Consider the following 23,355-nt stretch of genomic DNA (forward strand, 5'->3'; position numbering starts at 1 on the left):
GTTTTGTTTGTAAAAGAATCTGAAATCAAACAGTTTTTTCTGATTACTTTAACTTTATTTTTAGGTTGATTTCTCTGATACAACGTACATATTTTCTCATTATGAAAGTCTGTGTCAGTATAATTTGTTCCAAGAATGCTAGCTTTTATCTAAATATCTTATCATATTAATACTACATTTGTCAAAGTCTTATTCTGAGATTTTTGTGCTTATATAATAGACAAGCTCTCCAACACAACTACTTCAAATGTTTCCACATCTCGTAGTTTTAATAGTTTTCTTGATTTAGAGACTTTTTTCATAACAAATATTTTTCAAAGAGTACTGTATAAAAATAGAAGTTTAAAAAGTTTTCAAAAGTCACTATATGCAATTTATTTTATAATAAAATAATTGAGATATATAATTCAGACTGTTCCTTTTAATACTGAACTATATAGTAAAACATGATTTTAAGACTAAAAAAAAGGAAAATTGGTTTTATCTAACAGAAAGGGAAAAAGAACTTGATGGGGAGATATTTTAACTTCTGTGCTTGCAGCAGGAATCAAATCATCATTATGGTGTCAATTTAGATGGCATTTTTCATAGTCCTCTCTGCAGTGCTACACTTGTCTTATAAATGAGAAAACCGAGTAGGAAAAAGAAAGCAACTTATGCAATCTCAGATATAAAAAAAATAAATTTCTGGAGGGCTTGATGTTTGCTGCCACTTCCTCAGAACTGGTTACCTCAAATGCACCTAGATTACATTTTGCTTGTTCTCAGCCCACTGGTGAGGACATTTTGGTAGTACTGTTGTTGGAGGAAAGGTATACTATTTGTGCACTATCATAGTGCCAGACACTGAATCAGATCTTTACATATACTGTCACCACACAGAGCCAAAGCTTTTACCCAATTATAAAAATATATATGATGGAAGGTACAAAGAAATAGAAAATAGAATATCAAAAAACATTCTATAGCAAATGAAGAAGTGTATTTCATATGGCTGTTTCTTGTAATAACCATACGATAAAAATTGAGGACATTATTTTAAAATGCGACTAAGTGAAGAAGATTCAATATTTGGCTAAGATGTATTTCTCAATATATGCTTTGGTAAATTAAACAAGTAGGCTGTGGAGATGATACTCTCATAGAGGTAGGCTGCACTCTTGAATCCACTCTAGATTTATGATAATTTATGATTTTAATTTTACCACTGAACCTCATACATACAATCAATAGAGAAATTTTCAAAGCAGGTTTTACACAGTAAACACTGATAATGGCCACAGAGAAGGAAACCTCAGTTTGGTAGTTCCTATTGCATCGATTTAGCTAAGCTGGAAGGAACTATGTGTTTTAGAATTCTTTTGTCTATATGGTTCTAGTTTAGGGCTGGCCACTACATAAATTTGTGTCAGTTTTGGAGAATACAAGTAAAGCAGCAGCCCTTATGCTCCGAAGGTCAGGGCAAGGTGTCAGTCACTGCTGCAGCTGATACACATTGTTTTACTTTTCTGTTGGCTTGCCTTACTGGTGTGAGTCAATAGCCAGGTCTACAATTCCTTCAGCTCCAATCGGATCTCCTCCTTAAGCACCTGAGTATTGGACCATGAACGCATGAATCTCCATGGGGAAGGGTACCAGCTTCTTGTTGAAGTTGGAGGAAATGCTCTGGTTTGTGCTCAAGGGTTCTAGTTTGTCTTGTTCTTCCTCACTTCATGTCTAGATTTTCTTCCCAACCACTGGCCCTGCTGAGGCATCTTGCCAGCTCCTTAACTGAATAAGATCTAGTCCTTTATTCCATGCCACTTAGAGATTCTAGTTCCCTGACTGAACTTCAACGGATATACTCATAATGCCCAAAAGAAATGCATTCTATTTTAGTTCTAGAAGGCTTCCTGATTTGCTCATCAGGAGAAAAAAATTCCCCTACATGCAGATTAACTAATTTTCTTTCTATATGAAGTTAAGAATAGTTACTATGTGCTCAGCACAGTGGAAAGAATTTTATATACAATGTATGATTTAATTCTGAAAAAAAAAAACCAGGTAAGTAGTCTTATTCCCTTTTTGCCTATGAGAAACTGAGGTTCAGAAATGTGCCTAGGTTCTTATAGCTGATTTAAATAAACAGCTGACTTAAATATACAGCTCACGTTTTATAACTACAATAATATCCTTGGGCATCTGAATTTTAAAAAAGGCAATTCTCTTCTTAATGCTGAACTGTTATCTGGAGACTATCAGACACAAGAACCATTATGTCTTAGGACCACTCCAGATTTATGAAAATAAAAGAAACCATGGGAAGACAACTTATTCTCCTGTTTACTATGGCAGGAAAGTTTACACTAATTTACCTAAAATCAGTCACATATAAAGAACATGGGTTTGAAACACTGATCTATTTCTCAGCATTTCAGGTTGTTCTGGATTGAAGTCTATTAGGATCCTGTTCCTAAATTACCCTGATATTTGTAGAGATATTAAGAGACAGATTTAGCAATATCATTTAGAACTGAGACTCTAGGTTGAGCTTATGCACTTTGTCCCATTGCCAAATGCTGTCAGAGTCAAAACCAGTGAAAAATCCATAATGGCTGCAAACAATTTAACATAGTTCTTAGAAAATTTATCTTTAAAAAACTAGAATCTAACAGTAACAAATTATTGTACCTTAATGTCATTTATTAAGAGGAAACTTCGGATAATTTTAGTATATAAAGAAAATCATTATATCCATAGTTTTGTGGAAGCTGAGAGTGCTGAAACCATCAAGGGGTTAATATAATATGTTGTGGGAGTTAAGTGAAGAAGATAATTTGATACAGGTTACGACCTTCAATCAGAATAGGCTTTAAAGAATTGTAGGGGTAAGATAATTCTACCTGTAGTTTTATTAAATTTGAGATGTTTGATTAAATGAGTTATGGTGGCAAGGTAATATGAGTAGGGTGATTATGGGAGCAAAAAAAAGCCAATTGCCTACAAAATTTGAGGACGTTTTCTGAGGCTATAAAGCTAGGAGACAAACATCTACAACATAAAAGGGAATGGGGCTTCTTTATGCTCTCTGATCAAAGCAACTAAAGGCAGGTATGTCCCCAAATAGTTTTTAATTACTGAACTTAACAACCAAGCCAAGAGTCTGTTATTGGAATTTATGTATCTTTTCCCTAAAGGCAAAAAAGGAATTAAAAATAATACTTAAATTTAATACATTTATAATTCAATTCTTCTGCATCATGTTTTACATGGTGCCTCATTAATTAAGCCAAATTTAGTGTTTTGCTTCCTGGCAGTCATTTTCTATCCAGGAACTAGCAGACTGAGATCCACATTTGTTCAAATGTGAAGCTGAAAGGGCTGGCTTCAGTTTATCAGTAATCTGTTTTATACAGGGAGCAAAAATCTTTCTCAAGAGTGAGGGCGTATTTGTGAATCTTTGTTTAATGTTCAAATTTTAAAACTTAAAAATTGAGGAAATAAAAATTTCTAAACATTTAAACAATATTTTCAAAATTAATAAAATTGATGAATTCAATCAGCATCTTAGGAATTCCATTAAGTTACAAGTCTTGTACATCAAATCTCTTATAGGCTTCCAACACTTAAAAGCAGCACAGAACATAACAATGAAAGCAAAATTGGTTATTCCAACACTCAGTCAATACAAAAATATTAGCACTGTGGTTTTGCTTCTTTTGTTTTAAAGTATTTCTGTACTGATATTTTGGAAATTTTAATAGTCAATTAAATTTCTTTAATAGTTATGTAACTATTCCGATATATTTCATTTTGGGCGAGTTTTGGCAGTTTGTATGTTTTGAGGAATTGGTCCATTTCATCTGAACTGACAAACTTACACGCACAGAGTTGTATTTCTTTAGTATTCTTTTAATGTCTATGAGGGTTGTAGTGATATTGCCTCTTTTATTCTTGATATTGGTCATTTGAGTCTTCTCTCCTTTTTCCCTTTATCAGTCTTGCTAGATGTTCATCAATTTTTTAAGTTAAAAAACTCCATAGCTTTTGGTTTGATTTTACCTATTGTTTCTCTGTTTTCAACTTCATTGAATTCCGTTATCTTTATTAAATCTTCCTTCTACTTCTTTTTTGTTCTTCTTCTAATTTCTTGAGGTAGGGGCTGAGATTATTGACATCTTTCTTCTTTTCTCATATAAGCATTTAGTGCTATAAATTTCCTCTAAACATATGCTTTTTATTTTCACTCAGTTTCATTTTCCTTTTTTTTTTTTTTTTTTTTGAGACGGAGTCTCGCTCTGTCGCCCAGGCTGGAGTGCAGTGGCCGGATCTCAGCTCACTGCAAGCTCCGCCTCCCGGGTTCCCGCCATTCTCCTGCCTCAGCCTCCCGAGTAGCTGGGACTACAGGCGCCCGCCACCTCGCCCGGCTAGTTTTTTGTATTTTTTAGTAGAGACGGGGTTTCACCATGTTAGCCAGGATGGTCTCGATCTCCTGACCTCGTGATCCGCCCGTCTCGGCCTCCCAAAGTGCTGGGATTACAGGCTTGAGCCACCGCGCCCAGCCTCATTTTCCTTTATACTTCCTTTTAATCTATGAATTATTTAGAAGTATGTTCTTTAATTTCCAAGTAGCTGGAGATTTACTTGTTATCTTTTTGTTATTGATGTCTAGTTTGATTTCATTATAATCAGAGAACATATTTTGTGTTATTTCAAGTTCTTTTAAAGTTAAGGTTTGTTTTATGACTCAAGATCTTTTCTATTCTGATGAGTATCTCATGCACGTCTGAAAATAATGTGTATTCCGCTGTTTTGGGTGTCAGAAACTGCTGGTGGATAGTCATTCAGTACTTCTGTACCCTTGCTGGTGTTTTGTTTAGTGGCTCTATGAATTACTGAGAGATGGATGTTGAAGACCCCAACCTTAATTGTAAATCTTTCAATCTGTCCTTTCAGTTCTGGGAGATTTTGCTTCTACTGTTTGAATCTCTGTTATATGGTGCATCTATGTTTAAGATTGTCATGTCTTTTTAGTGAATTGAACCTCTTTATGCCTGTTGTGGTGGAGGAAGAGAAGCATGACTTTTTTCATGGTTTCTGCCTTGAGAAGAGGCAGGTATTGTTAAAATATTTCTGTCATGTTGGGCTAAAGAGAGTCCATTGGCTAAAGAGAGAAGGCTTTTTGAGGGGCTGTATTTTGTCTGTGCCTACTGATGTTTTCAGGTTGCAGGCTTTTATAGCACCCAGGCCAGGTATACAGGAGGCAAGTAAAAAAGCCTGGGAATTCACAGCACTTCCTTGGGTCTAGAGTCCCTAGCCTGTCTGCCTTCTTTTTTTTTTGCACCTTTCAGAGTCTTCTGGTAGATGAGTTAATGTATTTTCTCCAGGTAATTTTTGGTTGTGAGTAGCAGGAAAAATAAAATAAAATGTGTGTACTCCATCTTATCTGGGACTGAAAGTTTGTATTCGTGAATCTTTAAACCTTCAAAGAGTAATTCTACTATTAAATCCTCTAGTCTGGCCAGTTCTGTTATAAGTATATCAGTTTGTGGTGAATGAGAATATGGGGGTATGGGAGGAGTACTGATAGTTGATTTAAAAAATAAATAAATAAACCTTCCTAAACATGAAAGCAAAAAGAACCAATTATATAAATAAGTCAGAAGTACAAGTGAACTAATTTTTTTGTGGACTAGCTTTCACCAAAACTGTTTCATATTTATAACCAAGTAAAGCCAATATTTTTTTCTTCTTCTTTTAACTATGTATCTGTATCTAGGCAGTGGGTTTCCACATTTTTTGACTGTGGTTCCCTGAGACAGGCCAACAGATCCCTTGGGTCTATCTCTTTATCTCTACTTTTCAATGGAAAAAATAACTAGGTATACCAATAGACTATTACTCTATAAGTACTGTTGGATATGCATGACTCACAGTATCATTCTTGAAAAATTAGAGGTAAATATGAATCACTACATACTAGAGGGTAAAGCAAGCAACCTAAAACAAACTAAAATTGATAGTGATGAAGTCTAATGATAACTTATAATGAAATAAACAGCAGCTAAAAACTATAGGTTACTTTTTAAAAAATCTCAATGATGTATCAATATAGCATTCCTCCTGAAAACCATAGAAAACTGGATCATCTATACTTGTGCTTGTGCAATATGAATATGACTGCATTGTCAGGGCTACCTGGGAACCAGGCTGATATGGTTTGGCTGTGTCCCCACCCAAATCTCATCTTGAATTGTACCCCACATGTGATGGGAGGGACCCATGGGAAGTAGTTGAAGCATGGAGGCAGTTATCTCCATGATGTTCTCATGATAGTGAGTTCTCATGAGATTTGATGGTTTTATAAGGGGCTTTCCCCTCCCCTTCACTCTTGGCTGTCACCATGTGAAGAAAGACATATTTGCTTCTCCTTCTGCCATGATTGTAAGTTTCCTGGGGCCTCCCCGGGCCTGTGGAACTGTGAGTCAATTAAATCTCTTTCCTTTATAATTACCAAGTCTTGGGTATGTCTTTATTAGCAGTGTGAGAATGAACTAATACAATAAATTGGTACCAGTAGAGTGGGGTGCTGATATAAGGATACCCAAAAATGTGGAAGTGACTTTGGAACTGGGTAACAGGCAGAGGTTGGAACAGTTTAGAAGACTTGGAAGAAGACAAGAAAATGTGGGAAAGTTTGGAACTTCCTAGACACTTGTTGAATGGCTTTGACCAAAATGCTGACAGTGATATGTACAATGAAGTCCAGGCTGAGGTGGTCTCACATGAAGATGAGAAACTTGTGGGGAACTGGAGCAAAGGTGACTCTTGCTGTGCTTTAGCAAAGAGACTGGTGGCATTTTTCCCCTGCCCTAGAGATCTGTGGAGCTTTGAACTTGAGAGAGATGATTTAGGGTATCTGGCGGAAAAAATTTCTAAGAGCAAGGTGTTCAAGAGGAAGCAGACGATAAAAGTTTGGAAAAGTTACAGCCTGACAGTGCAGTAGAAAAGAAAAACCCATTTTCTGGGGAGAAATTCAAGCCTGCTGCAGAAATTTGCATGAGTCACAAGGAGCTGAATGTTAATCACCAAAACAATGGGGAAAATGTCTCCAGGCCATGTCAGAGACCTTCAGTGGCAGCCCCTCATGTCACAGGCTGGGAGGCTTAGGAGGAAAAAATGGTTTTGTGGGCCAGGTTCAGGATCCCTCTGCTGTGTGCAGCCTAGGGACTTGGTGCCCTGCATCTCAGCCACTCTAGCCATGGCTAAAAGGGGCCAAGGTATAGCTTGGGCTGTGGCTTCAGAGGGTGCAAGCCTCAAGCCTTGGTAGTTTCCATGTGGTGTTGAGCCTGCATGTGCACAGAAATCAAGAATTGAGGTTTGAGAACCTCTGCCTGTATTTCAGAGGATGTATGGAAATGCCTGGGTGTCTAGGCAGAAGTTTGCTGCAGGGGTGGAGCCCTCACTGAGAACCTCTGCTAGGGCAGTGCAGAAGAGAAATGTGAGTTCAGAGCCCCCACACAGTCTCCACTGGGGCACTGCCTAGTAGAGCTATGAGAAGAGGGCCACCATTCTCCAGAACCCAGAATGGCAGATCTACCAACAGCTTGCACTGTGCTCCTGGAAAAGCTGCAAGCACTCAATGCCAGTTCATGAAAGCAGTCAGGAGGGGGGCTGTACCCTGCAAAGCCACAGGGGCAGAGTTGCCCAATGCTGTGGGACCCCACCTCTTGCATCAGTGTGACCTGGATGTGAGACATGGAGTCAAAGGAGATAATTTTGGAGCTTTAAGATTTGACTGCCCTGCTGGATTTCAGACTTGCATGTGGCCTGTAGCCCCTTCGTTCTGGCCAATTTCTCCCATTTGGAATGGGTGTACTTACCTAATGCCTTTGCCCCCATTTTATCTGGGCAATAACTAACTTGCTTTTGATTCTACAGGGTCTTAGGCAGAAGGGACTTGCCTTGTCTCAGATCAGACTTTGGACTTGGACTTTTGAGTTAATGCTGGAATGAGTTAAGACTTTGGGGGACTGCTGGGAAGTTATTACATTTTGAAATGTGAGGACATGAAATCTGGGAGGGGCTGACGGCGTAATGATATGGTTTGGCTGTGTTCCCACCCAAATCTCATCTTGAATTATAGTTCCCACAATCCCCATGTATTATGGGAGGGTCCCAGTAGGAGGTAATTGAATCATGGGAGTGGTTACCTCCATGCTGTTCTCATGATAGTGATTTATCACGAGAGCTGATGGCTTTATAAGGGGCTTCCCCTCTCCCACTTTGCTCTGCACTTTTCCTTGCTGTCACCATGTGAAGAAGGATGTGTTTGCTTCCTCTTCTGCCATGATTGTAAGTTTCCTGAGGCCTCGCCAGCCCTGTGGAACTGTGAGTCAATTAAACCTCTTTCCTTTATAAATTACCCAGTCTTGGGTATGTCCTCATAGCAGTGTAAGAATGAATTAAAACACAGGCATACTGAAAAAATACTAAATTAGAAGATTCAATAAATTCTATGAATGTATTATTTTATGATTATTCCATTTGTAACCTTTTAAACTCATTTAGTAGGTTACTAGTAAGCAATATCTAGTCACAAGTGAAAATGGAAGTCTGTGATGTGTTATTTGCCCATAAGAATCAAAGAAAGGACTGTCACCTCTGGGTCAGACCTCAGTCATCAGAGCCCTTTGCCAAGGATGGCCTGTATTTTGGGAATCACTGCTGTAGGGAAGCAGACCACTGGGAAACACTTTTCATAGTGCAGACTGTTCCCATGTAGGGCTTTGCAAATGCTATTATGAAACATTTTAGAAATAATAAAGTCATCCATAGGAATCAGAGAATATGCAAATGAATATGATAATATTTAGTGTACTGCTATACTCCACCATGTCTAAATGTACCTTGATTGGGAGAAACATCATGTCATTCTGTACTACAGCTGTCTTCTGGGTGAATAAAGTCAAAATGGAGAGAATTGGTTGTTATAAACAAGTGTTGGCTTAGAGGTGGCTTCTTTGCCACTAAAATAACTGATCTCTTCTTTAAATTACTTTTATCCTGAAAGAACGCAGCTAAGTCAGGCAGCCATTAGACAAACCAACCTTTATAACTTCAGGTAAATTTAATTATGAATGTTTATATGTTAATAATATCACAGATTTTCCATTATTGTGATAATAATAGCTCTGTCTTCCCTAATAGATGATAAAATTCTTATGAGCAGAAATGGCTTTAGTCACAGAAAGGTGTGAATTTTGGAGTCAGGCTGCTTGGACTCATTTCTAAACTCTGCTATTTTCTAGCTCTTTAAGGTAGGCTCTGTGTTCCAGTTCCTTTCAGTTCTGCAGAATAGAAATAATGATATCAACCTCATAGGATCATTTTGAAGATTCCAAGAGATACTGTATTTAAGTTCTTAGCATAGGAGCTTAGTAAGTAATCAGTAAATGTTAGCTATTAGTAATATTAGCAGTGGAAATATTATAGGGATACCTCCTTTTACTGTGCTTCAATTTATTCTTTGAAGATTGCAATTGTTACAAATGGAAGGTTCTGGCAATCTTGTGCTGAATGAGTCTATTGGTACAATTTTTCCAATAGCCTGTGCTCATTTCATGTCTCTGTATCATATTTTGGTAATTCTCACAATATTTAAAACTTTTTCATTATTATTATATCTGTTATGGTGATCTGTGATCAGTGATCACTGATGTTACTACTGTAATTATTTTGGGGTGCCATGAACAACAGTACACTAAATAACACATTTTCAATATAGATGAAACAGCCTTATAGTGGAAGATGATGCTATCTAGGACTTTCACAGCTAGAGAGGAGAAGTCAATGCCTTGCTTCAAAGCTTCAAAAGACAGGCTGACACAGAAGAAAACAGAAGAAAGTTTAAGTGGTCTGGATAGAAGATAAAAACCAGCCACAACATTCCCTTATACCACAGCCTAATCCAGGGCAAGGCCCTAACTCTCTTCAATTCTATGAAGGCTGAGAGAGGTAAGGAAGCTGCAGAAGCAAAGTTGGAAGCTAGCAGAGGTTGGTTCATGAGGATTAAAGAAAGAAGCCATGTAAGACAATAGACTTAAAAAATGTTTTGTCTGTTTTTACTGTTCTACCAATGGGCTGTTCTCCCATCCTCTCCTCAGGCTTCTCTCCTCAGGCTTCTCTATTCCCTGAGAAATAACAGCATTAAAATTAGGCCAATTAATTAACCCTACAATGGCCTCTAAGTGTTCAAGTGAAAGGAAGAGTCACATATCTCTCACTTTAAATCAAAGCTAGAAATGATTAAGCTTAGTGAGGAAGGCATATCAAAAGCCAAGATACACCGAAAGCAAGGCCTCTAATACAAAAATGATAGGAAAATGAAACAGCCTTATTGCTGATAGGGAGAAAGTTTGAGTGGTCTGGATAGAAGATCAAACCAGCCATAACATTCCCTTAAACCAAAGCCTAATCCAGAGCCAGGCCCTAACTCTATTCAATTCTATGAAGGATCAGAGAGGTAAGGAAGCTACAGAAGAAAAGTTGGAAGCTAGCAGAGGCTGGTTTATGAGGTTTAAGAAAAGAAGCCATCTCCATAACAAAAAAGTGCAAGGTGAAGTAAAAAGTGGTGATGGAGAAGCTGCAGCAAGTTATCCAGAAGATCAAGCTAAGATCATTGATGAAGATGGCTACACTAAACAACAGAATTTTCAATACAGAAGAAACGCCTTACAGTGGAAGAAGATGCCATCTAGGGCTTTCATAGCTTGAGAGAAGTCAATGCTTAGATTCAAACCATAAAACAGGCCGACTCTCTTGTTAGGGGCTAACAGAGCTGATGACTTTAACTTGAAGCCAATGCTCATTTACCATTCTGAAAATCCTAGGGCCCTTGAGAATGATGCTAAATTAACTCTGCCTGTACTTCATAAGTAAAGCCTGGAAAACAGCACATCTATTTATAGCATGGTTTTCTGAATATTTTAAGCCTATAATTGGAATCTACTGCTCAGAAAAAAAGATTCCTTTCAAAATATTACTGCTCATTGACAATGTACCCGGTCAACCAAGAGCTCTGTTGGAGATGTACAAGGTTAATGTTGTTTTCATGTTTGCTAATATACCAGCCATTCAGCTGCCCATGGATCATGGAGTAATTTCAAATTTCAAGTCTTATTATTTAAGAAATACATTTTGTGAGGCTATAGCTGCCATAGATAGTGATTCCTCTGATGGATCTGGGCAAGTGAAAACCTTGTCAAAAGAATTCACTATTCTAGATTCCATTAAGAACATTTGTGATTCACGGGACGAGGTCAAAATATCAAGATTAACAAGAATTTAGAAGAAATTGGATTCAACCCTCCTGGATGACTTTGAGGGGTTCAAAACTTTAGTGGAGCAAGTCACTGCAGATGTTGTGGAAATAACAAGAGAACTAGAATTGGAAGTACAGCCTGACCCCAATTTTGAATGACGTTCTACTGTGGGTATAATGCTGTTAAGTAGCATCTCATGCTGCTAATAAACCTTTTGTGAAAGGAAGCGTAAATTGATAGAGCAAACTTTGTCATTTTGTTTTAAGAAATTGTCATAACCACCCCAACTTTCAGCTACCACCACCCTGATTAGTCAGCAGACATCAATATTGAGGCAAAACCCTCCACCAGCAAAAAAAAAAAAAAAACACACACACACACACACACACACACACAAAAACAAAAAAAACCACATACGCACAATAATAATAACTTGCCGAAGGCTCACATAATCATTAGCATATTTTAGCAATATTTTCTAATTAAGTTATATACATTGTTTTTTAGACATAATGCTCTTGTGCACTTAGCAGACTACAGTATAGCATAAACGTAACTATTATATGCACTGGGAACCTAAAAAATCTTGTGTGACTTGGTTTATTGTAATATTCACTTTATTGTGGTTATCTGGAACTGAACATGCATTATCTCTGATATATGCCTGTATTAGTTTTTGTATATACCACTGCACTTAGACCAGGATTTACACATGGCTGTCACTACTACAACTATTGTTAGGTTTCTGTTAAATTATGCTATTTTTTGAGGGGCAATATAGTATGCTAAGAGCCAGACTGCAAATGTTCAAATCCTAGCTCTACCACATAACTACCTAATTAATCCATGTGCCTCAGCTTTCTAGTCTGTAAAATGAGGATAACACCAGCAACTGAGCTTCCTCACAGCATTATGAGATTTAAATAAGATAGTATTTGTAATCAGAATAGTATTTTCATAATATTTACTTGCTAAATTTTAAAAAATAAAAATTTTTTTAACAGTTCTACCCCCCTTTCCTCCATCAAAAAGAGCCACAAAACCTCACAAATTGGCCAGAGTGGCTGAAAGTACTTATCAGACATAAAACAATTGAATGTTTGCAGTTACATCCTAAAAAAACAAAGACAGGCCACCCAAATGTTTGAATGTCATGAAAGGAATTATCCAGATTTGTGAACACATACTAAAAGTCTGTTTTTAATCATCCAAAATTACATCAGTATTCAGTTTATGAAAGTATACCTACATACTGCTTGAATCTATAATCCAATTTTACTTGTTCTGGCATCTCAGACATGTAGACTTAAAATAAATGACTATTATTATTATCACTACTATTTTTAGAGACAGTGTCTCACTCTGTAACCCAGGCTGGAGTGCAGTGGTGCAAACATGGCTCACTGTAGTCTAGACCTTCCAGGCTCCAGTGATTCTCTTGCCTTAGTTCCCCAAGTCGCTGGGACTATAGGTGCATGCTACCACATCCAGCTAATTTTTGTATATTTTGTAGAGATGGGGTTTCGCCATGTTGTCCAGGTTGGTCTCAAACTCCTGAGTTCAGGCAATCCACCTGCCTTGGCCTCCCAAAGTGCTGGGATTACAGGCATGAAGTAATTATTTTGTATATGAATTTAGTTTAGCAGCTTTAACGTGAGAGCAAGTTGTCATATGCACATCATATTGGGGAAAAATAAGTCACACAAGATTTAAAGATGAGATTCAGAATAATTCAGCTATTCTTTAAAGACTTTTCTTACCAAATCTGAATTTCTCACACACACACACACACACACACACACATACACACACACACATACACACACACACAAACTTCTGTCTGCCTTTTCTTCATGTACTCTCAGGTTAGATGAGGGTTTTGGCAGCTAACAGCTTCCACATTTTCAGACAGAATCAGTAAGTAGGTAAAATAAAGTTGTGCTCTTTTGAAAAATGTCATAACATGCTTGGCTGATGGGCATATTGGGACCTTTGTAATGAGATGGCAGGGAAAGGAAGCAAGCAAGAATTAGCTGGAACTGAAGTTTTCAGCTGGAGTGAATGAGGTAGGGTAGGGAATGTGAGGCAGCTAACCCTGTTGCACTGTTGGCCCCTGTGGGGTTGGCTTGGGAGATGGAGGGGGCTTTTTTTGCAGGTTGAAGACACTGAGAAAGTCACTGAAGTTCCTGTCAAATTTACTCACTCACTCATTAATTCACTTACTCATAACATTTTTATTGAGAGCTTATAAGGTACTACATTTGTACTAGGTGCTGAAATATAGTACTGAACAAAATGGAGAAATTGTTCCTGCTTATCATCATGAACATGGGCATACCTGTCCTACCATGTACAGGAGAGAAAGACACTAAGCAGATGTTCACATAAATGTATCATTAAAAATCCCAACAAAGGTTTTGAAGAAAAACTACTAGATGATAAGAGAAAATAGGAGAACTGATTTATTTCAGATGGTAGTCTGAAGGTCAGGGAAGATCTCCTTGTGATTTCAGGTTTAGATAGGCAGGAATTCTTGGGAGAAAAAAGAGATAAAAGCATTCTCCGTAGCAGGAATAGCATGTTGAAAAGGAAAGTGGTGGCAAAGAGCTGGTCAATGACTAGGGTAGCTACAGCACTGTGAATACTTTCCTTTTAAATAAGTTCAAGAAAAATATATATAAACTAGAATATCAGATGTGTGGAATTAATAAAACACATATTTTATAATCCCATACACTTCTAAATCTTCATGATAAGATAATGAGTTGAACCCTGAAGCCAAACAATATTTGTCTTGCTTTGTGTATTTTCACTGGGCTGTTTTCCACAACAGAACAGTGAAGATTATACTCTAGGTGTGCTTATAAGGCATACTATATGCATGCATGCACACATGCCTTTACTTTGCTGTTTAAGGGGATTTGATGATGATATTGTCTTGCTATTAAATTTATACTAAATCTTCTCTAACTTTTAACTCAAAATCTTTAGATTACATAGAGCTAGTATTACAGCAGAGATAGAAGCCTATGAAATGCAATACTCAATCTTCATAGTCCTCTTCCACTTAAGTCCTATTCCGTTAAACATGGCCATGTTATCCAAAAGAGCAACTGGCAAAAATGAAGATTAGTGGTTCATCATGAAAGCGATTAGATTACAGATTGATACTGACATTGTGTTTTCAGGAAAATTTACCATAAGAAAAAAGCCTTTCATTTTTAAATAAACGTGTATAAACAGGTAAAAATAAAACAGAAATTCCTGCGAAATATAAAAAGTTATTATTTAAGCATATGTTGTTTTGTCTCCAAGGTCCAAGCATTGTTAACTATAATATTCTGTTCCCCCAGCAATAGATCAAGCTAAATAACTGTTTGTGTTTTATAACAGTGGCAGCTCAGTATGTTTCCCCTAACTTAATAAATAGTAACATAAAGCAAAATAAAATTTTGGATAGAAATCAATCCAGGTACTGAAAACATTATTAACATCAACATATGAGGACACATGTCTTTTCAAGTCAAGCTTTTCAAAATGCACTCATTTATTCATTAAAGCACAAATTCCTCTGTATACGGAATGTGTACCATGCACGAAGCAATAGGATAGAGTGCGGAAAGACCCCTGGAGTAGGTGATTTAGGTTCCAGTCCTGACTATAGTACTTACATTTTTTTTGCAACACAGCTTTTGTAAATCATTTCTGAGTCTGGGTTTTGTTATTTGCACATAGCGTTGTTGTGAAGTTCAAAAGACATATTAAATGTGGAAACTCCCTTGCTAACTGTGAAAGCACTAAATAAGTGCAAGGTGAGATCCTCAAGGAAACTCAAGAGCCTAGTAAAAACCCCACCAATTAGAGTTCTCTCTTTTAGGGCTGGGCGCGGTGGCTCAAGCCTGTAATCCCAGCACTTTGGGAGGCCGAGATGGGCGGATCACGAGGTCAGGAGATCGAGACCATCCTGGCTAACACAGTGAAACCCCATCTCTACTAAAAAAAAAAAAAAAAAAAGCCCGGCGAGGTGGCGGGCGCCTGTAGTCCCAGCTACTCTGGAGGCTGAGGCAGGAGAATGGCGTAAACCTGGGAGGCGGAGCTTGCAGTGAGCTGAGATCTGGCCACTGCACTCCAGCCTGGGCGACAGAGCGAGACTCCGTCTCAACAAAAAAAAAAAAAAAAAAAGAAAAAAAAGAGTTCTCTCTTTTAGAACATTGGTTATAGATATCCAACATGCACTTGGGGGTTAGCGATATTTTCCTCTTCTAAACCTGATAAATGAGTTAGGAAGCACTCAGCCTTCTACTCTGGAATTGGTGTATCAGCATTACAGGGGAAGATCTCCCCCAAAGTTAACAATATTCCTTACTCTATCCTGGTCCTCTGTCAAAAATTAGTTGAGATAGATATCATCTATCCGGGAAATACCATGTTACAGATTCAAGACATACAATAAAAACAGGAGGCAAAAGTGGACTCTGATTTCTCTCTTAGAACAAATTTCTAGAGGTGAAGTTAGTAGACCAGATTCTTGATATACATAACTAAATAATGTCCTTCAGAGAGGTGGTAACAATTTATACTCCTCAAAAATATTCGCAATATTCCTACCAGTTTGGCTCACTTTTTACTGTCTTTCCTAATTTAATACCTCATAATTCACAAGACTTAACTACTTTCCTTCCCCACACAGTGTAACATCTGTCAGGATATGCATGACAGAATGGAACAGGCTGAGTATTTAAATGTGCCTTCAATGGCTCACTACTCTCAGGATAAATCCAAACTTTTAATAATTTGTATACTCTGAGTCAAAGTGATGGTCTCTTCTTCCTTCTCTAGGTTCATCTCTCACTACCAACTACCCTCTCGAATAGGCCATCTGTCCCTCATCTTCAAACTTTTGTTCAGGGTATTACTTATGACTGGAACACCAGATTCTAGAAGAAGCTCAGTGCTCATACAGCTCTTCTGAATAGTGGTAATAACAAAAGTGGTCCCCTTTCAAACAACTAAGAGTGCTGATTTCAGGCTGACTCTGAATGTCTAGGGAAAAAAATAATAATTCAATAGATCAGTCATTCAATGGAGCAGATTCTGACACAGGCACTAGTGTCTTAGAAAGAGACTTGAGAGTATGTAACTGGGGAGAAGGGAGGATAAAGAATGAGGCACCTAGGAGTGCTAATGACACTACAGTCCAAATAAAAACATTTTTCTACACTCTAGTTTTATGAAAGAGCTATAGAATAAGTAGATGATTTAAGAGATTTGCTCAGAGAAACAACTCAATTGTAAGTTATTAAATCTTTCACATTTTGAATGCCTAGATGGTATACCTTCTACAGCAGGAGCAGATTAAATGTTTTTTGATATTTTAAGCATTAAGCACAGTAATTCAAATTACTTAAAAACTTGCAGTCCATGTTTTTCAAGGGCTCCTAGTAAGAAGCTATAGTTCCAGTGACACAACAAACTCCTTTTAACCAAAATGGTTTAAAATGTATAATTTTGTGGATTGAATGTTCTGCTGACATGATTCTCAGCTTCCACATGGCCATTATCCTAGTTTCTCATCATCCATATGGCCTGGACTTAATGGCCCTGCTTTTGATCTCTCAAATGATGCTCTGCACTAGAGAGATCCAACAGGCCGATTTGATCATGCAAGTTCCCAGTTCAAAATTATTCAATAGCTCTTTATTACCTTAGGAAAGAACCTAAGCACTTTATCATACAATTCCTGATCTAACCTTTACCTATGTCTCCAGGCCCATCTACTACCCCTTCCTCATGCCACTTCCTCCAATTGTTAATAAACCAGCAATTATAAGCCACACGAAATCCTTGGAACATGCCACATTCTCACACATTTGTAGTGCACCTGCATATGCCTTCGCACTAAAATACTGCTACTCATATTTTATTCTTCATTCAAATGCTCCCCACTCTGAAGCCTTTTCTCACTTCCCCTAAAGACTAAGGCTCTATTTCTCCTATGTTCCTCTTCTACTTTCTGCACCCACCCATTACAACAGTTAAGTTATACTGGGACTCTCGGCATGTCTTTCTCCCCATATAATGGTGTGTCATGTCTTTCCATTTTACCTCTAGCTCTCCTCTCCATGTCTAGCAAATAACAGATGCTCATTTTTCAAATGGAATCATGACTATATTAAAATTGTATCTTTAATGTTGAATTTTACAGCTATCTGTGCATTGCAAAGTATCACACTGATGATTAATCAGCTATTTATTATTGTCCTCCATCAATTTTGTGCATATTAAGTTATCCCATTAAAAATCCAACTTGCTATAACTATGGACTCATTGAACACATAAACTTAGGAAAATAATCAATTACCCATCGTTTTTGAAGGGTATAAACTTTAAAGTTAGGCTCTTTTGTGAAAATCTAATAAAAGGATAAAAATAACCTAGACTTTACCCAAAAGAGTCACTTGCCAGTCTCTCAACAAAAACTGTATCAAAGAGTCTTTGAAATTTTACTTACATGGTATAGTGTGGTCTCTGGCACAGGAGTGCCCATGATGTCTTGTCTCAGTGCATCCATTTGTAAACTAGGTAGCAATGAATAGTGAGTTGGGCTATTACTCTTATCACCCTTCTTTTTTGACTTCTTCCCTGTGTCCTTTTTGCTGTTTCTCTGAAACATGTATTCTTCTTGAGCAATCTTTTCATTGCTCATATACCGAAGTAGAGAGTTTTCTATATAAAAAGAGATAAATACACCAATGTAAGTACACAAATACACCAAATTTACCATTCTTTCTCAATTGTGCTATTATTAGGTTGGCGCAAAAATAACTGTGGTTTTCCCATCCCTTTTAATTGCAAGAACTGCAATTACTTTTGCCCCAACCTAATATATTTCATTTCAGAACTTTAACTTGATTTAATTTATAAAATATGTAGTGAAATACGGTATATCTTAATTATTTGGTATGATAAGACAATTAAAAGTAGACAGTCGATAGATTATTTCTCCAAGTTTTAGCTTTGGACCAACTACATTAGAATCATCTCTGGAACTTGAATCGGAAGTTCTAGGTGTGTGGCTTATAAAATTTGTAACAAGCTCCCTCACGGGGATTTTGCCAAAGCTTGATAACAAACACCGGCCTGTGGTATGCAAGGTAGCATGCTTGGAGAAGTTGAGGCCCACATTAAGATCCAATAGTCAGGAAATTTCATTCAGGAATTCTATGCTTAAATTGGTAGTCAGCACTTAGTACTTCACATGGTCCCCCTCCCCACCAACAAAAGTCACTGAAATATGAAGTCCCAAAACAGTGACTCTGAGATAGCATGTGATAAGCATTTCTCTTTTGTATTTTTCTTGATTTATTCTATAGAACAAATGAGATTAGAAATTGAAGATTGGAAAATGGAGTGAATACACAGATATAAAGGAATCTGTCAATGTTTCTATATTTATCAACATTTTCAGAAATGCTCACTCCACAAAACAAGTATTAAGAAGACTAATGAACCAGATATTCATGCTTGCTTTTCCATATGGTCTGCGGATCTGTGCAGTAATAAAATAAATTCTGTAAACTGGCTAGAAGTAACAAGAAAACGGGTCAAACATATCATGAAGGAAGCTTAGTGAACTTACATTCTATGAATAGTTTTTTGTTTTGATTTGTTTTATTTTCCACCTATGACCTTATGGCTCTGTACTTCAGAAAGTGGAAGTAGCAGCATGACCATTGGGCTCACCATACCCACATTTGATCAAATCCTATTTAGTAGGGAAACTTTCAGTTGCTTTCTATTGCTTATCTCTATAGCAGGATAAGTGAACATAAAAACTTACTTTTGGTAGATCCTTCAAGAGTAGCCCACCCCCATGTAAGAAGATAACTCTGAACAGCTAACAGAACAGGAAAAAAAAAGCAAAGTTTTTTTTTTTTTTTTTTTTCTATTTCTACATGGTTTTTGTTAGAAGTCACTGGCCCGGTTTCCATTAGCTTTTAACCCATGTGCTTCAATGCTCATTTTTAGGTTGATTCCATACAAAATTGGTGAGGTTGCATTGCAGACCGATGAGGACTGATGATAAACTCTTCCTATTCACTGAACTTATTTTATGCAGTTTCACACTTCCGACCTTGTGTTTCAAATATTAACTTCCAAGTAACAATCAGATATTTACTTTTAACACTGTACTTATGTACCTGGAATCCCTTAGAAGGCATTCAGAGACAATATCTGTTTAATAATGGGTCAAGATAGTCAAATGTTGGTCTTACTTGGTTTTGTTGCATAATAAAGTCAATGATAGAATAAGTTTTCCACAGAAGCCATAACAATCTATTTATAGAACATTTAAATTTGCTTATTGTTCAAACAACCCAGCCTACACTGAAATTCTAGAACACTTACCTCTTCTACTATCTCTCTTCATCTTATTTGGATCTTCATAGTCCCCCACCCAATTATATTCCACTGGCATAGATATAGGTCGTAGCTTGCCTAAACACAGAGAACAAAGTTCACATCACATTGTTTTTCTTCCCCATGTCTGCTCAAACTTACACTGATTTTTAGCTAAGGTCTACCAAACACACTCACTCTTATGCAACATTATGGTTGGCATTTGTGTAGATGGAGAAAATGTGTTTTGAGCCAGAAGGTGAAACTGCCTATTGGCCAGGTGATAAAGCAAACTTAAGGTACTTTTTATAAATAATAATTATAGCCTAGGTTAGCTCTCTTAGGAACCCTAGACTTTAAGGGTATAGTTTTTTTTTTTTTTTTTTACAAAGAAGATAATCATATAAGTGATTTTACTCAGTAACTGGATCTCTATCTTACTTCCTAGTGCCCAAGTGTCTATATCTTGATAGCCAACCTCCAAGATGGTAGCTTTCTGTGTTTAACCTGACTACCAGTCATTAACCCACTGTTTCATGTTGGAACACCACAAGAATAACTTTTTATCTTTGCTGCTTCCTATCTCCTATCACCATACATTTTGGACACCACCATGTCTCAAAAATATGATTAGATTCTCTGTCATGTCCTATAGCTGAGTCTGCTGCTAAGCATCTCTTTTGCTACAGTAAGCCTATCCAGTATATAGATCCAAGTAATCACAGCTTTGGTTTGTCCCATTTCCCCCTGGGTCTGTATCCTTACTAAACAGCATTTCACTTCAGCAAGGATAACTCATGGCAAAGATTTCAATAATAACTTTTATTTTGGTGAGGCTGCAGTATATTATTTCTGTTCCACTTGAAATTCCTGAAGCCTAAAACAGCCAAAGAAAATAATTCAAAAGTTTTAACAGGATACCTAGCACAATGCCTGGCATGAAATAGTTGCTTACTGAATTTCTAGTGAATGAAAAGCAGAGACTCACACAGGACTGGATCGTACAAATAATAATGGTTATTATGATTATGATAATAGTACAAACATTTATATGTCATTTGCCATATACCACATAGTAACAGTTTTATAAGGATTAAATTGTTTACTCTTGATAATTCAGAGAAATATACTATCATTATCCTCATTTTAACTGATGAGGAAACTAAGGTTATATAACTTGCCCAAGGACATACACCTGTTAAGTACATAGTGTCAGGATTCAAACCCAGGCACTCACACTTACTTCTGTCATAATTCTTGGTGACTTCAATATCCACCCTCTGAGAGTCTGGTCTTTCAGTTTCCTGAGGTTCTCTCTCACACTCATTCCTATGGTCATATGCTTAGTCTCATCAGCAAAGGCTGCAATCCCTTTAAATATCCAACTTACCAACTACCACCTTTTGTATTTCTAGCACACTACCTACAGTACTCCAAGTCCAACAATTCTTCCTCTTTAATGTATTAATACCTATCATACCACTTTTCAGTATCTATCAGTCGCCTTCTGTCCCTGAAACTTCCTCCTTGTCCAGCTAATTTTATGATTATTATAATCATTCAGTATGTTTTAAAAAATTCTGTTAGGAGAATTCTAATTCTGTTTTTAAGGAAAATGTATCAATCTTATGGCTTCTTATTGTTAACACTGATACAGTTTAGTCTGTTTTGCTAAGCTCTTTTAAAAGATTAACGAGACATGATAAAATTATTAATGAGCCAAAATGTAGTATTTATTTAATGGTTTCCTTTTAAGGTATGCAAACAACTTTGTAAATGATCACCTAATATTCCAAATTCTCCATCAGTATATCTCTGCTCTTTTACACAGAGGGAATTTGAGTGAGATGATCTGAGGCAGGATAGGTAGTCAAGGAAGTAAACATGTCCTCACACGACGACCATACAGTTAACACAATAAGCCCCAGCATTCACACTGTAGTCCAGCTCATTCAAACACAGCTATCTACAGTAGGGCATTTCCCCTGCAGGGAGCACATGCATTTTGATTACACCTGTCCTCAGACTGACCCTTTGCTCATTATAATAGTAAACAACACACCCCTGGACAGAGAGTTAAGATGCTAATGAGACATGCAATGTATGAACAAGCATGTACAGCTACTGTGCATGTGCACCCAGAGGACCACCAAGAATATGCTTACTAGCAACACTTCTTCCCATTCCTTTATGAATAATTATGTAAGACTCTCATAAAAGGAGTCTCCCTAGTGCCAGTATTGGTGGTCTCATCCTTAGGAGCAGCTTGCCCTGAATCCTCTCTCAGGGTGTACTGTCTATTCTACACCTAACTTTCATAACATTCTTTGTCCTTTGCAATAAATTGCTCTATACTACATCTCCTTTGCTGTGGGTCTCTCATTTAAATTCTTTTAAGCTAAGAAGAACCGAGGTGTCACAACAGCTATCTACAGATCCAGGTCAATATTCTGCCCATCGAAAGTAGGGTAAGGGTTTGAGGGAAGGTCTCCTTTTGTCATGTCTATTCTCACCACTTTGCATAATCAGTCCGCCAGATTTTCAATGTTATGAAGGCTGTATTTTCAAAATATCTACAATTTATTTCTTTAGGATCTGGTTTTAAAAACAACTCTACTTCAGCATAGGCACTGAAACTGAAGCAATTAACAGCTCTAGCACTGTTTTTACATGTCACCAAAAAATCTTTTGAAAAGTGAAAATCCAATAAATAAGCAGTTAATTGTTTTACTTGCTCTATATGTTATATATATTAAAAAGCTAGTTAGATATTTTTGAAAATTGGTTGTTTGGAATCAAACATATATACACAAAAACAACAAAAAGAAACATACTTCACACACAGAATATGAAATACATAATCGTATTCATTGTATTTTGTGTCATCTCTGAAATTCTAATGGAGCTAAGTCATTGAAGCATGTAATTAAGCCCTTGATATGTCTGGTTATATAATTAGCCATAGAAACAATTATGCAGAAGATTTTTAACACTGACTTTTCCAGGGATGACTTTTTTTTTTTTAAACAGAATTATACTGTATATTACTAATGCACAATTGAAGGAAAACATACTAAATTAGAAAAAATTGAGAGAAAAAGGTTTACTGACATTTACTTTTGGAGAACATCAAGGTTTTGCTTTTATTAGTTATAAAACTATAGATTCAGCAATGCAAATAAAAATAAGTATTTTTAAAAATAAAGTATATTCTTGATTTAGGTAGAACAAATAATGTTGCTTATAAGTACTGATTTTTAATTGTCATAAAATATTGAAGTAGACTTAATAAAGCAGTTAAACCAGTAACATAAGGTACATTCTTGTATAAATAGCAGTCCATGGCAGATTGAAAAATAGACCATGGCTTAAATTATTTCTAATTCCAAATATACAGATCATTGATTACAGCTTGAAAACATGTTTGTTGCTGCATGTATATACAGCAGCATTTTAATTTCACAGGACAGCAAAGTTCAAATGGAAAGATAACTTTATGATTCAATGTTTTAGTGCTGTTGGTAAAAAACAAGTGAAACAAAACACCAAAGGTAAGAGTACTATAAGCATTATAGACTTAAATCAAATATACACTATTATTAATACATGCAAAATATTTTTATACTCATATGACTTTTTAAGGCTTTAATAC

At 36.7% G+C, this 23,355-nt stretch overlaps 1 protein-coding gene across 1 annotated transcript in view; it reads right to left on the bottom strand.

The window, feature by feature from the left end:
* CNKSR2 (connector enhancer of kinase suppressor of Ras 2) overlaps positions 1 to 23,355 on the bottom strand; it is a 312,142-nt gene that overhangs the window by 72,594 nt on the left and 216,193 nt on the right. The window contains 2 exon segments of the mRNA XM_033201320.1: positions 17,815 to 18,029; positions 19,713 to 19,802. Of these exon segments, the coding sequence (XP_033057211.1) occupies positions 17,815 to 18,029; positions 19,713 to 19,802 (305 nt within the window).

Source organism: Trachypithecus francoisi, unplaced genomic scaffold (genome assembly GCF_009764315.1).
Source record: "Trachypithecus francoisi isolate TF-2019V2 unplaced genomic scaffold, Tfra_2.0 Lachesis_group6, whole genome shotgun sequence".
Classification (NCBI taxonomy): Eukaryota; Metazoa; Chordata; class Mammalia; order Primates; family Cercopithecidae; genus Trachypithecus; species Trachypithecus francoisi.